Source organism: Fusarium tjaetaba (assembly GCF_013396195.1).
Source record: "Fusarium tjaetaba strain NRRL 66243 chromosome Unknown NRRL66243_c0000050, whole genome shotgun sequence".
NCBI lineage: Eukaryota > Fungi > Ascomycota > Sordariomycetes > Hypocreales > Nectriaceae > Fusarium > Fusarium tjaetaba.
This window is the reverse complement of record NW_023501246.1, coordinates 15,205-28,385: the sequence shown is the minus strand read 5'-3', so window position 1 is coordinate 28,385 and position 13,181 is coordinate 15,205. Positions and strand designations below refer to the sequence as shown.

Below are 13,181 nucleotides of genomic sequence, written 5' to 3'. Positions count from 1 at the left end.
TATGTTCATCATGGGTCGAGGAATCTACTGTTCACCCGACGAAGCCTTCCGCTTCTCCGATGGCTTGAGTCTTGTTCTGATGAAGGACCCGTTCGCCCCATCAAGCCTGATGTGCTGTGTCGCTTGCGGCCCCGCTCGAGCTCTTCTGTTTCTTCTGTGTCTGTCTTGAGGTTTCCAAAACTCTTGCGGCACCTCACTTTTCGCTCATCATCGGGATCCAAGAATCGGTGGATGGTGCGGTGATCCAGAATGCGCTCCTCTTTGTCATGCGGTCCGGCCTTGTCCGTCTTGGGCCAGATGTACCCGTAAAGCTTTGAGTGCCGTTCGCAGCGAGGGCATGAAGCTCGTGTAAAATATGCGTTCTGTTGTACAAAGTAACCGTCGCAGATGGTGCACTGGATCCAGGCCATCTCAGGTTCTGATAAGAGTAGCGGTGTAAGGAGGTAATCTCCGGGCACTCGCACTCTAGATGGAGGCGTATCTTCCTTATAGACACGACGTTGGTACTTCTTTCGTTTTGGCTGATCTTCATCAGCCACTTGACTGTCCTCGACAGTTTCGATACTGGTTGCAATAGGCTCGGTTGGTGGAGGTACCACAGTTGCTTCTTTCAGCTTTTCCGGTTCAGGTTCATTCTCAACCTCAGACTCCAGAGGAGCGTTTAAAATGGCCTGGATAGTCATACTCTCCAGACCACTTCGACGGGTTCTCTCTCTCGCCATTTCAGCCGCTTGCTGCGGTGATCGTGAACCTTGGCTGCTCTGCGGTGAAACTGGTGCCCCCTCTGTCTGTTGACTGCCCTTGTTCGCATTTCCCTTCAATGGCGTATGTCCTAGAGGCTCTGGAGTCTCCTTCTCTGGCGAAGTGACATCTGTCTCGACGACACCGCTTGAAGATTCGCTGGCAGTGACAGATGTGCTGCGCGACGAATCATCAATGATAATCACCGTCTTCTCAGCCGAAACCTTCTGTCGCTTCGCTGGAGTCTTGGGCGGTGTTGCCAAACTATCATGCTGTCGCTTTCGATTGTTGGATTGCTCGGCGGGCGGAGACCTGGCAGATGATGAATCGCGAGCTAGCTTTGAACCTCTTGAAGTCGCTTTTGTAATCCGCGGTCGCATATCAGGAGTGACTGATGGTGTCCGTGAAGACCCAGAGATACTGTCATCTCTCCGTCGTCGCCGTAATGAGTAACCCTCTGACTTTTCCTGCTCAATACTAGTTTTCACAGGCACTGTGCCCTCTTCCGGTTCCCACGCATTCTGTAAAAGATCCTCGCATGTCTTGCACAAGCATTCGCAGTTGCTCTCCCCGAAATAGTTGTCTCCATAAGTAACTGTAATCTCCTCCCCTGCCTCAATGGGTCTTGTTGCGACAATCTCGATTCCTGCATGGCTCGTCCTCATAAGTTTGGCGTTCGCATCGCAATCGTGGTTCGCAAAGCGGGCAGGGCCCATAAACAGGCTGGTGCACTTGCTTCGTGAGCTGACCACAATGCTAAAGTCCTTCTTCTGAGATGAGATGGCCTTTTCCTCCTCTGGAGTGATGATGACTTGAACACCGGATAAATATTTGATGGCCTCGTTGCGTCGGATTGGTCGTCTGGCTGTCACGGCAGCCTCGTGAGTAACAATTGTGTATCGGTTTGTCGAGCTGACCTCCCACGGACAATCCGGAAGGTAGATTTGAACATATCGCCTAAGATGCCGTCGGAAATTCTCCTTTTCATTGTCGGTCTTCAATCCATTGTGAAACCGTTTCAGCCCGTTTGTTGTCAGCAATCGTTTCTCAGCACTGTCCAAGTCCTTCTTGAGAACCACCTCCTCTTGCAAGATCTTGGCGATCTCCTCCTCCCTCACACCTCTGGATGGATGATATGATGTGCGGTTTTTGGGGACCGTTGTCCAGTAAAAGACCTGCCTGTGTTAGAGTCGCATTGCCTCATGAGCGATAATCAGCCGTAAACCACTCACATGATCGACCAGGGCATCAGTGAGAATGTCATCATATGCTGACACTTGTGCCAACGTCATGCGCGGCTTTCTGGCAGCCGCTTTCTGTGATGGGGGCATTTTGCCTAATTCGATTCCACTCCCAAGCCAGTTCTGCTGTGTAAAGCTGTCGTCCACGGAATAAAAGAACGTACGTGTCCCTCGAAACTAGCTGTAAAAGTCCGAGCGAGAAAAGAGCGGAGATGTAGATCCTTGGCTCAGTATGAGAGAGCCTTGCCAAACGAAGCCACAATTGAAGCCTTTGGAATCTTGTAGAGCAATGCGCAGGAGTTGAAAAGAGAGAAGCCAAAGTTAAGCGCTTTATGTTTCGTTTTCAGCTAACTCAGTGCCGCAACGTCATAGGTTCCGTCTCTCTATTTAAGGAGCGTTTATCGATGGAACAAAGACAGACGAGGCTGAGACTTGGGGTGAGTAAAAGATCGTGGTGCGGGTGCCTTTCAAGGAATCGGGCTTGAAGGAGGGAAGTGATGGGAGGTTCAAGGTGGAATGACATGGTTGTAGCTCGCTCGGGTGCTTTCGAGGTTAGGGGGGGCTTGCTTTGTTCCTCTTCCCTGGATCGAGGCCGGTTTGGGGCATTGGCCAGGCGACGGGTGGGGCTGTGTAGGCCTAGGAAATCACTCTCAAACATTAATTCAGCTCAAATTGTCAAGCCATGGAACGGATACAATCATCAAAGGGTGTTTGTTGTTTGCTGGTAGTGAGTTACAGTAGACACGGGCATCAAAGAGATGCTATTTTTGTATTACCCTCTCAAAGGATAGTCACAGAAATGCACTTCATGATAAGACGACACGATATCTCCAGATTTCATTACCCCAGCTGAGATGGATGGTTCCGCTGGAGCAAGTGTGGCGTACTGCAACTGTGGCTGTGAGCACGTGATGCTAGTCCAAAAATTCAACGACAGGTTGGGCGATTGACGATATCCCGAGTTAGACCGTGGTGAGAGTCGAGTATTGAACCTCCGCGCGCGGAACACAGCCAAGATGATTCAATTAAAGGTACCTCAATCCTTCCCATCTTGTCAATCTCTTGCTAACTCACAATACCAGACAATGCTTAACTGCATCGACAACTCGGGCGCTGCCCTTGTCGAATGCGTCTTGGTCGTCGGCCAAAAACGACATGCCCGAATCGGTACGATACAACCCCACGAACACCTCACTCGATCCTCTCGAAATAACGCAACAGTTTGACTAACACATCCCCAGGTGACCGTGTCGTCGTCGTCGTGCAGGAGCAGCGTGGTAGCTCCTCCGGTGGTATGGCTGGTATCTCTGCCGCCAACAAGGTCAAGCGAGGTGATATCCGCCACGCCGTCGTCGTCCGAACCCGATACCCTACACAGCGCCGAGACGGCTCGGTCGTCAAGTTCGACGACAATGCTTGTGTGCTGCTGAACAAGTCTGGAGACCCCGTTGGATCACGTATCAACGGTGCTGTTGGCGCTGAGCTGAAGCGCAAGAAGTGGAGCAAGATTCTGTCAATGGCGCCTATGCAGGCATAAAGAATTGGCAAGGAGTTTGGGTGGATGGATGGTTATTTACAAAAGACAGGATAGACCGGGGGATTGGTTTGGCTGTATACGGCCGTGTACGAGTGGAATACTGTACAATTACGAATATTACTACATTTGGCATTTGCGAGGCGTTGATACGAAAATACAGACACCTTTCAGCTCTCAAATTAAAAATCACTGTGGTTGCATAACTTGGAATGTTTAATGTCAAAGGACTTATTGCATGATAGAAAAAAAACTGCAGATGCATCTTGATAATTTACCCCTCCTATGGAAGGTGACGAGAAACTTGACCCTCAATTCTAAACGATGAAAGAACTGGGGTAAGCTTGGTACATTTGTCGCCCTCCTCCAAAATCTTACTCGCCGCTTTGAGCAGCCTTATACAGGATCATTGATAGAATACAATTTGCATTTCCCTCCTTATAACCTGGCGCCAGTGGCATAACCATGCCACAACCCTCTCTAAAAACGCCTTGCGAATTCAAATGATGATGCGAGTATCCCCCACAACTTGGGCGTCGACGATCCGTCACCCGGGTATCGATACAAGGTTTCGCTTAAGTGAAAATGTGACCACACTCGCAACAGACGTAGAAGAGTTTCTATCGTGGCGTTAGTGAGCTGATCTCTGAAGCGTACGTACGAGAGTTCAACTTACCATGCCGGTTTCAGCGCTTCGCTGCTGAGACTGGAAAAACACAGCTTCGGTGTGCTGGCAACTAGGGCAGGTCTTTGTAGATCGCGGGAGCTGCAGCGCGCAGAAAAAAATAAAGTCAGCCAGCAGTCTTTAAGCGATGACAAGCGGGTTCCAAAGAAGACGCGAGACACCCAGTGCTCCAACTGCTGTTTCCAACTTATACTTTGTCATGTGAACGGTCGGCCGCCAACTGCTCGCCGCCGGATAATGATGCCAGAAGCCCAGAGCATGTGCCAGCCAGCCCAAGATAGAATAATATAGTCGTGCCAGTCGTGTCGTGTCGTGTCGTCAGTTACATAAGTGTCGTGATACAGGATGTTTGTTGAAGATGCTCATGATTCACATTTCTCGGACGAACCACAGCACATGGAGATCTCTTCGAGGAATTCTTCGCTGGCGTCGGAGAGGAAGTCATCAGACTCGGTCCTTGTGTCATCGTAGTCCTCGTCCATCATCTCCTCGTCGTAGTCGGCGAAAGGATCCTCCCATGGCAAGGTGAACTGGCACATGCCCGTGATGGGCTGACTAACTTTCTCGTTGGAGACGACCATTTGGCAATCGGGCTGGCCGCAAGAGGTGCACAAGATGACTCCGCCACAGCCGTAACAGAGAACAGGTGGAAGATGACTAACCGTTGGATCGGAGCCAACATCCTGGGTGACACCGGCGGTCTCACCGGCCGAGGTGTTGAGGACGTTGCGGAAGACGCAGGTAGACTTGGCGTCCTCGGTGTACTGGCAAGTTCGGCAGGTAAACTGAAGCTTGTGAGCATCCTCGTCCTCCTTGGGATAAAGCATGTTTGAGCATTCGGAGCAGAATCGGAAGGTGATCTGCTCGAGCTTCTTGTCGCCTTCGGCGCCCTCGTAAGAGGTGGTGGATTGGGGGGTAGCCATTTGGTCGGTCGGGTGGTTGTATGGGTGGTGGTTCAATTTGAAGAGAATGCTTGGTTGCTTTTTATGAAGATGCAAGAAGCAAAAACAAATCTGAGAGCTGAAATATCGAATAGATATTTCAAGCTGTGAATGAGAGATGGATGGCGATTGTCGCTCTAGAATAGAGGTCGTGCTGTTGTTGAAGAAGAAGAAGGGGAGAAGTGGTGGATGAAAGGCGACAGGGCTGGAAAATAGTCCAAGTGGGAGGGGCTTCTGGCTTGCGCTGGTTTTCCTGTCCCACTTTTCCGTGCAAGTCTTTGAATTTGGTTGCTTGTTGGGTTTTTTTGGGTTTGGTGCCTTGAGCTTGGGCTTGGGCTGTGTTGGGTTTATAATACTCCGTAGACAGTTGGCAGTCAGCCACAAATTCAGAGGCTTTACAGCTGAGAAATTGGTGATTATGCAGTGCAGGCTTGTGATTGACGGGCGCTGTTCAGAGTCCGTCGGTAGATTCGTGAACAACAGATGATAGTAAAAATTAGGAAGGGAAGAGAAGAACAAGGCTTCAGTGTAGGGGTCGGTTGAGTTTTGTACGGAATGCATGAGCAGCAAGTGACTTGAACAAACCAAGGCACAGCATAAACAGTGGGTGATTCAGCGCGTTATCCTTCAGTGGCCTCGTGTGGACTGTCACACGTGGGCCGTCTACAATCGAAACGAGACCAAAGTTACTGTCTGTCCCTCTGCCGCGCCTTGTTATTGCTGACTCGTTATCTCTATTTCACGGTCTCACGCTGCGAGTGGCAAGGCAAAAACACTGGGGACAATTCATTCATCGACAGGGGTTGGTTATTTGCGGTGACTCACGTCTTCATCTTCAACTCTATATGAGGCGGTGATGCCTTAGAGTCATCTAACCATGAGGCAGCCACAATTACTTGATACCTACGCGTGCATAAAACAACATCGCTGTGAATCCTTTGAAAGGAGCTCCTATTGGATGATGCTGTGTATTGCAGCTGAAAAGCTACGGAGGTTTGTCTGGCGGGACGAGGCTGGTCTCTGTATATTCACATCATCACTGGTGCGTTAATCAGGCACAATGTAACCTCCGTCACAACGAGGAGTAAACTAGAGTGACGTGCATGTTAGAAATATGCGTGAAAAAGACATCTCTCGAATTGGGAGCCAGAAGCAAGACGCAGGAACATGGTTCTCTGCCACTTCAAACAGCATTAACTGGGTAAGGCGTTGACAAGTGATCAACAAGTGGCACATGGAGGGCTACGTGAGGTCCACGAGACCATCACGATCGTACCAAGGCGGAACTTGAGACACGATCAACACGAAAAAGGCCGCAGACATGTACACGTGTAGAATATACGTAGACCATGGTATTCGTAATTGGCCGAGAGAGAATATACTGGTGAGTTGGTAAGGGGTTATTCCTAGGCCTACCTCAAAGTAAATTATCCGATCTGACGCTTAGAAGGTCGGCGACTCAGCGAATCGATTTAACCTCTGGACGGGGTGGGCCATGGAACAGAAGATACGTTATGGCCTTGCGTGAACTATTCGCAATCTGATTGCGTTGGCCACCTCAGTCAGGCCGTTGATGTCTGTGGAGTCAGCAAACAAACCGCACTTGCAACCCCACGCGTTGTAGTTACACCTTCGCCTTCAGCTTTGGTGATACCATTTGCTCTGAAGGCAGCCACTAACTTGCATAGATAAAGCATATTGGGAGTGCTGAGAGATCTTTTGAGTGACTTAGCTACTGCTTCAGAGTTGGCGACCCGGTCAGACATGTTCGAAGGATGATTCCACAAAGTGATTGAATGCTTAACAACGGGGTTTCAATTACACACCGTCCTCAACTCTGAGGTGTCAACGAGACGTGGATCAAAGACTCTCAAGTATAACCGTGGTTCGGAATGCCAGTCCTACCTTTATATTTCTTCTGGGTGTGTTTACTATAGGAAGGCTTCACGTCTCTATTGAAGTGGCAGCATAGTGACATGTCTCACAATCTACTCTGGTCCCGAATATCTTAGCTGGGTGTACGATGAGATTGGATGCATGTTTCTAATTGAGCGGCCCAAGGCAACTACGCGTTTTTGAACACGTTCTCTCACGGCCATGCATGTTCTGTATCACTCGCCCGATTAAAGTTCCACGTCTCTGGTGTGAAATGGGGCACCTATTGCCTCCGAGAGCAAGAAAATTTCAGACTTTTAACATAAGGTATAAAAATAAACTCAGCAAAAAGGTTTTATTAAACTTTAGAAAAGATATTTTAAACTTATGCTCATCTACTGAGGTCTTTTTGTCATTGAGGATCAAGTTCCTGAGTTCCCGCTCCCAGCCTGTATACCTCCATTTTACTGGTATGAATGGTGTTATAGTTTGATCTTGATGGCAGTCTTCGCAACGCCTGCTTCCCTTTTTTGACACATTAAACCTCTTTTTCCAATATTAAAAAGGGTAAAGAAAAATTATAATTGTCTACGCTTTATTTGTAATTCTCCCCCCACTCTTCCGTCAAAGTTTTCGCGTGCAGATGATTGTAGACACTCAGCTAGCCACTTAACCTGTAGACTATCGATTTACCGGCTGGCATCTCCGTGTTATTCTACCGGTATTCCACCCGCATTCAACTATCCGAACCAGGTCCAGGGCTAGTGACAACTGACAGATCTGCAGGTTGTTCCGAATGGATGGAAGCGCACCTCCGCATTTTCCCTTTGGTACTGGTACTGGTACTGTGTGGGAGGGATGGGGATAGCGGAGAAGCTGGCTCAGTTGAAAGGCTCCGATACAGAACCTCCGAAGTTCACCGTTGATGCTGCATCCCTTCCTGTCAAAACTTGCAAATGCCGTCCGGATGCTATTTCTGTCAACTGAATCCAGAAGATGACTGGCTTAAAAGGTCTCCGGACATGTATGTGCCTTCAGCTACGACGATGCCGAGCGTCTGGTGACAACGTAACCCCTTGATTAAGCATGCACTAAAGACTGATCCCATGATCTAAAGCCAGTAAGCATGGTTTATTACCAACCTAGTTGGATATATCCCTCGTTAAGAGAGGTAACGGCGTAGTATTGAGGCGCTTGTTAGAGGTTGAGTCTGCAACGCTTCGAGCCCTTGAGCCTATCACAGCGTCGGGTAGCTCACCCACCCACTGAAAGAAGGAAGGGCCACCCCGCGTCAAACCCCGCCCACAGCAACGCCGCATGGCAACCGCGGGGGTCTGTCGCTCCCTCTGTTGTACAGCAAAGTTACGGCACGTCATTGTTCCAGTTACGTTAGACCCAGCCCAGCGAGTCGAGAAGCGACGGGAGGACCCAGCTCCATCAGCTCCAGCTTACCATACCTTAACTGGTAGCCCATCCATCTCATCACTCCTCTTCGCAGCACATTCTCTCGAGCTGCAACTTTTGCTTCCCTCAAAGACGAACTTTTTTTTTTTACGATCGATACCCCGACGACGACGCTGAACACAGCTCATTTTTGCTCTCGCTTATACCCACTTCACCAAAGTCAACAACAGATATAAGCATGGTAAGCAGCTCAACAGCAAGCCTCGACAACCACCGCAGATCCTTCGAGATTTCCTGTCGCCCCCTCCCTTGGCTGCGTCAGTCAACTCAGACTCAATTCATCGTCTAACATGCACACCACAGGCTGACACTGGTCTTCCTCCGGGCTGGGAGGTCCGACACTCCAACTCCAAGAACCTCCCCTACTACTTCAACTCTGCCGAGAAGCTCTCACGATGGGAACCTCCCTCGGGCACCGACACCGAGAAGCTTAAGCATTATATGGCTACTAACCACAGTGCTGGCTCTCGTCCTGGTGCAGTCGCTGGTGTTCCTGAGGGCAAGATCCGTGCTGCTCATCTACTAGTCAAGCACCGCGACAGCCGACGACCCAGCAGCTGGAGAGAGGTGCGCATACCCGACTATCATATCCGACAGGCGCATCGGTCGCTGACTAACACAATTGCTGCAGGCTGAGATCACGCGCACCAAGGAAGAGGCTCTTGAGATCATCCAGGACCACGAGCAAAAGATCAAGTCTGGTAGTATCACACTTGGTGAGCTCGCCCTCACTGAATCCGACTGCTCTTCTGCCCGTAAGCGAGGCGACCTTGGATACTTTGGCAAGGGAGACATGCAGAAGGAGTTTGAAGATGCTTCCTTTGGCCTCCAGCCTGGCCAGATGAGCGGAATTGTGGAGACAGCTAGCGGCCTTCACTTGATTGAGCGGTAAGTCTAATGTCTATGGGCTGAGCTCGTTACTGACTGACTTTCCTTAGCCTGGAATAAATTGAAAAGTATATATAATTGACAAATTTTGTAAATTGACAAAGCAGAGCGTATCCTTGACGTCCTCGCGCAATACCTCCCGATCGTCATTGTCGATATCGTGATATATATGTGGCTAACTTGGACGTCATATTCATACTTCAGTGAGACTGGCAGTCTTTTAAATCTTGATTGTCTACATTATTCTTCCATGTCTAAATATCTACAGTACCCGGCCACAACTGGCTTCTACCAGACTTGCTCTTTGTCTTTCTATCCGTCTTCCTAGCAAGTATATAACTCTAAACACCAGGTCACGAACGCTACCACGTCTTTCCTGCCGAGATTCTATCGCCATTTCTTTTTCAGTTGGCCAGACCCAACACAGCGCCTTTGAAAGGTTCGACAGTCGTGAAAACCACCGTCATGACACCGGAGACTGTCATAGCAAGAGCAGCGTACGGAGCTGCGCGACTTCTAGTCTCATACAGATACGACACGCCCATGGCTGCGCCGTTGATACCAACTGTGATCCCGGCTGAGATTGTAAAGGGATCATCGCCACTTGGCAAATCCTTTTGAGCTGTTCTCAGAAGAGGCTTCAAGCTCAGACGTGAGGTTCTACCATCGGAGTCGGATATGTTGACGCTTGAACGGGAGACACGGTCTTCTCGTCTAACGCCCAGTCTGTCGAGTACAAACGGATAGCAAAGCTGACCAAGGATTCCATTGCTTACCACCAGGGCAGCATTCACACCGAGATTTCCACCAAGTGCTTCCATGGCCGGTTTGGCAAGTGCCAAAGTTGTGCTTCGTGCAGCGAATGCCAGCGCTGCGGGTGCGTTCAGACCGACAAGCTTCCCTCCCAGGACCGACAGGAAGACGTTTCCAGCTGCGGCTGCCGTTGCCAGGATAATAGTGAGGAAACCGGCGAGACTGAAGAGCTGCCGTTGGCATTCGTATAGCTTAAACCCCCATATCAGAATTCCACATTCGAGGATCGAAAGTGCAGCGTCACCGGCGCCAAACCACGGGCTTCGTCCATCCGAAAGGGGCGTTCTAGTTGCCACAGAGGTCCAAAGGACATAAAGGGGCGTTCCTCCGCTGAAATCGCGCAGTACTTTGTCTATACTGCCGTAGCCATATGCGCCAGCTTTGGCTCGGGTATATGCCGTCATGAGGAGGGTCGTGAACAGGACAGGATTCATAAGCGTGACGATCGTGTTCTTGAGCTTCGGCATGTCGGTGCAAAGTTGGGAGGCTTTGAAGGCCCGCTGGAGTCGCAATGTCAATACCCAGACGAACCAGAGAACGCAACCGTCGAGGATACGGTCATCGTTAGTGGCCGCAGCTACTGGTGCCCCAATCAAGAAGATGGCGAGAGACGATGCGATCAGTGGGAAATTGGACATCCAGAAGTGCCAAACCTGTGACACCGGAACCGGATCCTTGGAAACAACGGATGATCGTTGGCTGGGGGTTTCTGAGGTTGCTTCGTCCGGCCCGGTTCTCGGCGGGTTTGCTACCTTTTCGCGACGGCCAAACATACGCTGCTGTCCATGGTCCAGAGTTGAGTCGGAGAGCCAGCTGGTTTCGATCCGAGGAAGAGTTCCTGTAATAGGCTGCGGAAGGCAAAAGTCATCGGGCACTTGACCAGTCATTCGCGCGACACAACTCATAACGAGAAGCGAAAGGGCAAAGACCATGGCCCAAGAAGCAAGATTGGTGATTACTGGAGTGACGATGAGAAGGTATTCGAGGAGTTTTGCACTAAAACGTACCAAAGTTGCCAATGACGCAGGCGATATCGCGGCCGCTGAGAATGTCGCTCTGATTGAGCATGACGAGCGGGATTGGAAAGCCCAGGCCAAGATGAACATTGATGAAGTCGACCTGAAGCGAAAGTTAGGGCTGCCTTTTTGGTGAATCGTGTTCACTTACCTTGGACTTGATGTGCCTTCGATACACGCCATCAACATCAGCGAAGCACAGGTAGGCCGCAGCCATGAAGCAAAATGTCAGAACCATTCCAAAAATAGAGGAGAAGAACTCGAGATGCACGGGAGCCAACGCCCTACTCAAACCCCATATGATGACCTCGCTCATGAGATAGACGACGACGACCCAGCCAAACTCCAGCACATTGCCGGCGACGGTGATGAATCGCGTCCTCCAGAGATCTGATAGCGACATGTCTCGGGCTGCTTGAAACAGTGATTGTGGGGAGTTGATCCATGATGGCCTCGAGAGGAGCGGATTGCGAGCTTCATTTGAGGGTCTGAGACAGCGGAGGATTTCAGAAACGTTGTTTCTAATGGTAGTAGTCATGGTGCAACTGCAACTGCAACTGCAACGTCGACGTGATGAGCACAGCCAGGTTGGTGAGGGTGAAGAAGCACAAGGTCGGCGGTTTTGGAAGCGTTACACATGAAGATACAATACGCCCCTTTCTTCGCGACTTGCGGAAGGGTGACTGTTTAAAAAGGGTTCGAGGGACAAGCGAGATGTGTTGGAAAAGGAAAAAAGGAGTTGGAAACGGGTGAATGGGGGAAGCAGAAGTGTTGACAGTGACAAGGCCAAGGCGGGCCGGCGGTTTGCACTGGCAGAGCGTATTCTGCGGGAAGTGGTCACATATTCACAGCTACAGGTCTGTATGAAACATATTATCGTTCTATCTGTTGACGTGTGCAGCTCTTTTTGGAATGATGATGTAGGGACCCGACATATCTCCAATCTAGATCGGTCTGTTACCGAGCATGTCTGAAGGAATTGAACCACCTTTGACCATGTAAGATTGGCTGCATATGATATCTTGTTTGCACCGGTTTGACACATTGGACGGGAAGAACGGGACTGCACGGCCTTGGAGCCAGACCGTCCCGTTTGAAGGGTGCTCTTCGATCTTGTATCATTTCTTTTCCCGTTACGAGGGTTGTTTGACAAGACGTCATGATGGAGAGGGCCAGAAATAGATTGAAACATGAGTATATGCCCCACGGGGAGTCGATGTACAGATGAGCAATGGATATGATATTGGAGGTTGGAAGACTTGTTCAGATGGTGACGGTTTCTTGGTCACGACAGGGAGGACGATGCTGGGGGACGTGGGACGGGAGGTTCAAACGGATGAGAAGGGGGATGTATCATATATGCAGATGACGAGTATGATGGATCTTAAGTGTTTGCTAAGCTATTTTTTACTTTTATAAGCTGATATCTGAGACTTGCATAAAAGCAAGCATCTTGTCAAACAACTCTGAACATGGTGCTGTGCCTTGCAATGGCAGCGTATCAACAGGACATCTCCCCTGCATTAAACAAACTGAATGCATGCACAACCGTTGCGATCTGAGAATATTTCTCTCTTCACCAATAATCGCCTCTTGTAAAGACCATCAAGATGTCCGTGGAAGCTCGCCTCATGCAGGATGCGCTGCACGCTAGCCCCGCCTTCACTGGTCTTTTAGGTGTACGTCCCCTGGAGAAAAAGTGCCGCGAAGGGTCCAGGGGTTGTTTGACCGCCCGGGATGTTTGGGCCGACATTTAACTTAAACGTCTGGGGTGTTTGTTTTGTTTGAATATGAGGTTATCTTGAGCATCATCACGACGGCACGGGACAGCATTGACGTTTGAATGAACTGTTTTGAAAGCCAATTGCTGGTATTCTTGGCTGTTTTTATATTCTCAGCTGGGAGTTATTTGTTTGGGTGGACAACACTTGAGGCTCAGTACACCGTCTGACTGAGTATCTTTATCCATCGCACTCAGCAACA

General features: G+C 49.9%; 5 protein-coding genes across 5 annotated transcripts; 2 read left to right on the top strand and 3 right to left on the bottom strand.

The window, feature by feature from the left end:
* Positions 1-8: 8 nt before the first annotated feature.
* FTJAE_2556 (histone-lysine n-methyltransferase SET9) lies at positions 9-2,072 on the bottom strand (the record flags this gene model as incomplete). The annotated part of the gene is made up of 2 exons (XM_037348762.1): positions 9-1,916; positions 1,974-2,072. The coding sequence occupies 2 exons, from the start codon at positions 2,070-2,072 to the stop codon at positions 9-11; spliced, it is 2,007 nt and encodes a 668-aa protein (XP_037210313.1).
* A 926-nt stretch (positions 2,073-2,998) lies between these two features.
* Positions 2,999-3,519, top strand: FTJAE_2555 (50s ribosomal l14; the record flags this gene model as incomplete). Its single annotated transcript, XM_037348761.1, has 3 exons — positions 2,999-3,013; positions 3,065-3,149; positions 3,224-3,519. The coding sequence occupies 3 exons, from the start codon at positions 2,999-3,001 to the stop codon at positions 3,517-3,519; spliced, it is 396 nt and encodes a 131-aa protein (XP_037210312.1).
* A 1,044-nt stretch (positions 3,520-4,563) lies between these two features.
* Positions 4,564-5,124, bottom strand: FTJAE_2554 (DNA-directed RNA polymerase II chain RPB9; the record flags this gene model as incomplete). The annotated part of the gene is made up of 1 exon (XM_037348760.1): positions 4,564-5,124. One exon carries the CDS (start codon positions 5,122-5,124, stop codon positions 4,564-4,566), a length of 561 nt encoding a protein of 186 aa, XP_037210311.1.
* Positions 5,125-8,659: 3,535 nt separating this feature from the next.
* FTJAE_2553 (peptidyl-prolyl cis trans isomerase) lies at positions 8,660-9,429 on the top strand (the record flags this gene model as incomplete). The annotated part of the gene is made up of 4 exons (XM_037348759.1): positions 8,660-8,662; positions 8,785-9,048; positions 9,113-9,369; positions 9,420-9,429. 4 exons carry the CDS (start codon positions 8,660-8,662, stop codon positions 9,427-9,429), a joined length of 534 nt encoding a protein of 177 aa, XP_037210310.1.
* A 344-nt stretch (positions 9,430-9,773) lies between these two features.
* On the bottom strand, positions 9,774-11,736 carry FTJAE_2552 (uncharacterized protein; the record flags this gene model as incomplete). Its single annotated transcript, XM_037348758.1, has 3 exons — positions 9,774-11,140; positions 11,190-11,301; positions 11,350-11,736. The coding sequence occupies 3 exons, from the start codon at positions 11,734-11,736 to the stop codon at positions 9,774-9,776; spliced, it is 1,866 nt and encodes a 621-aa protein (XP_037210309.1).
* Positions 11,737-13,181: the final 1,445 nt, after the last annotated feature.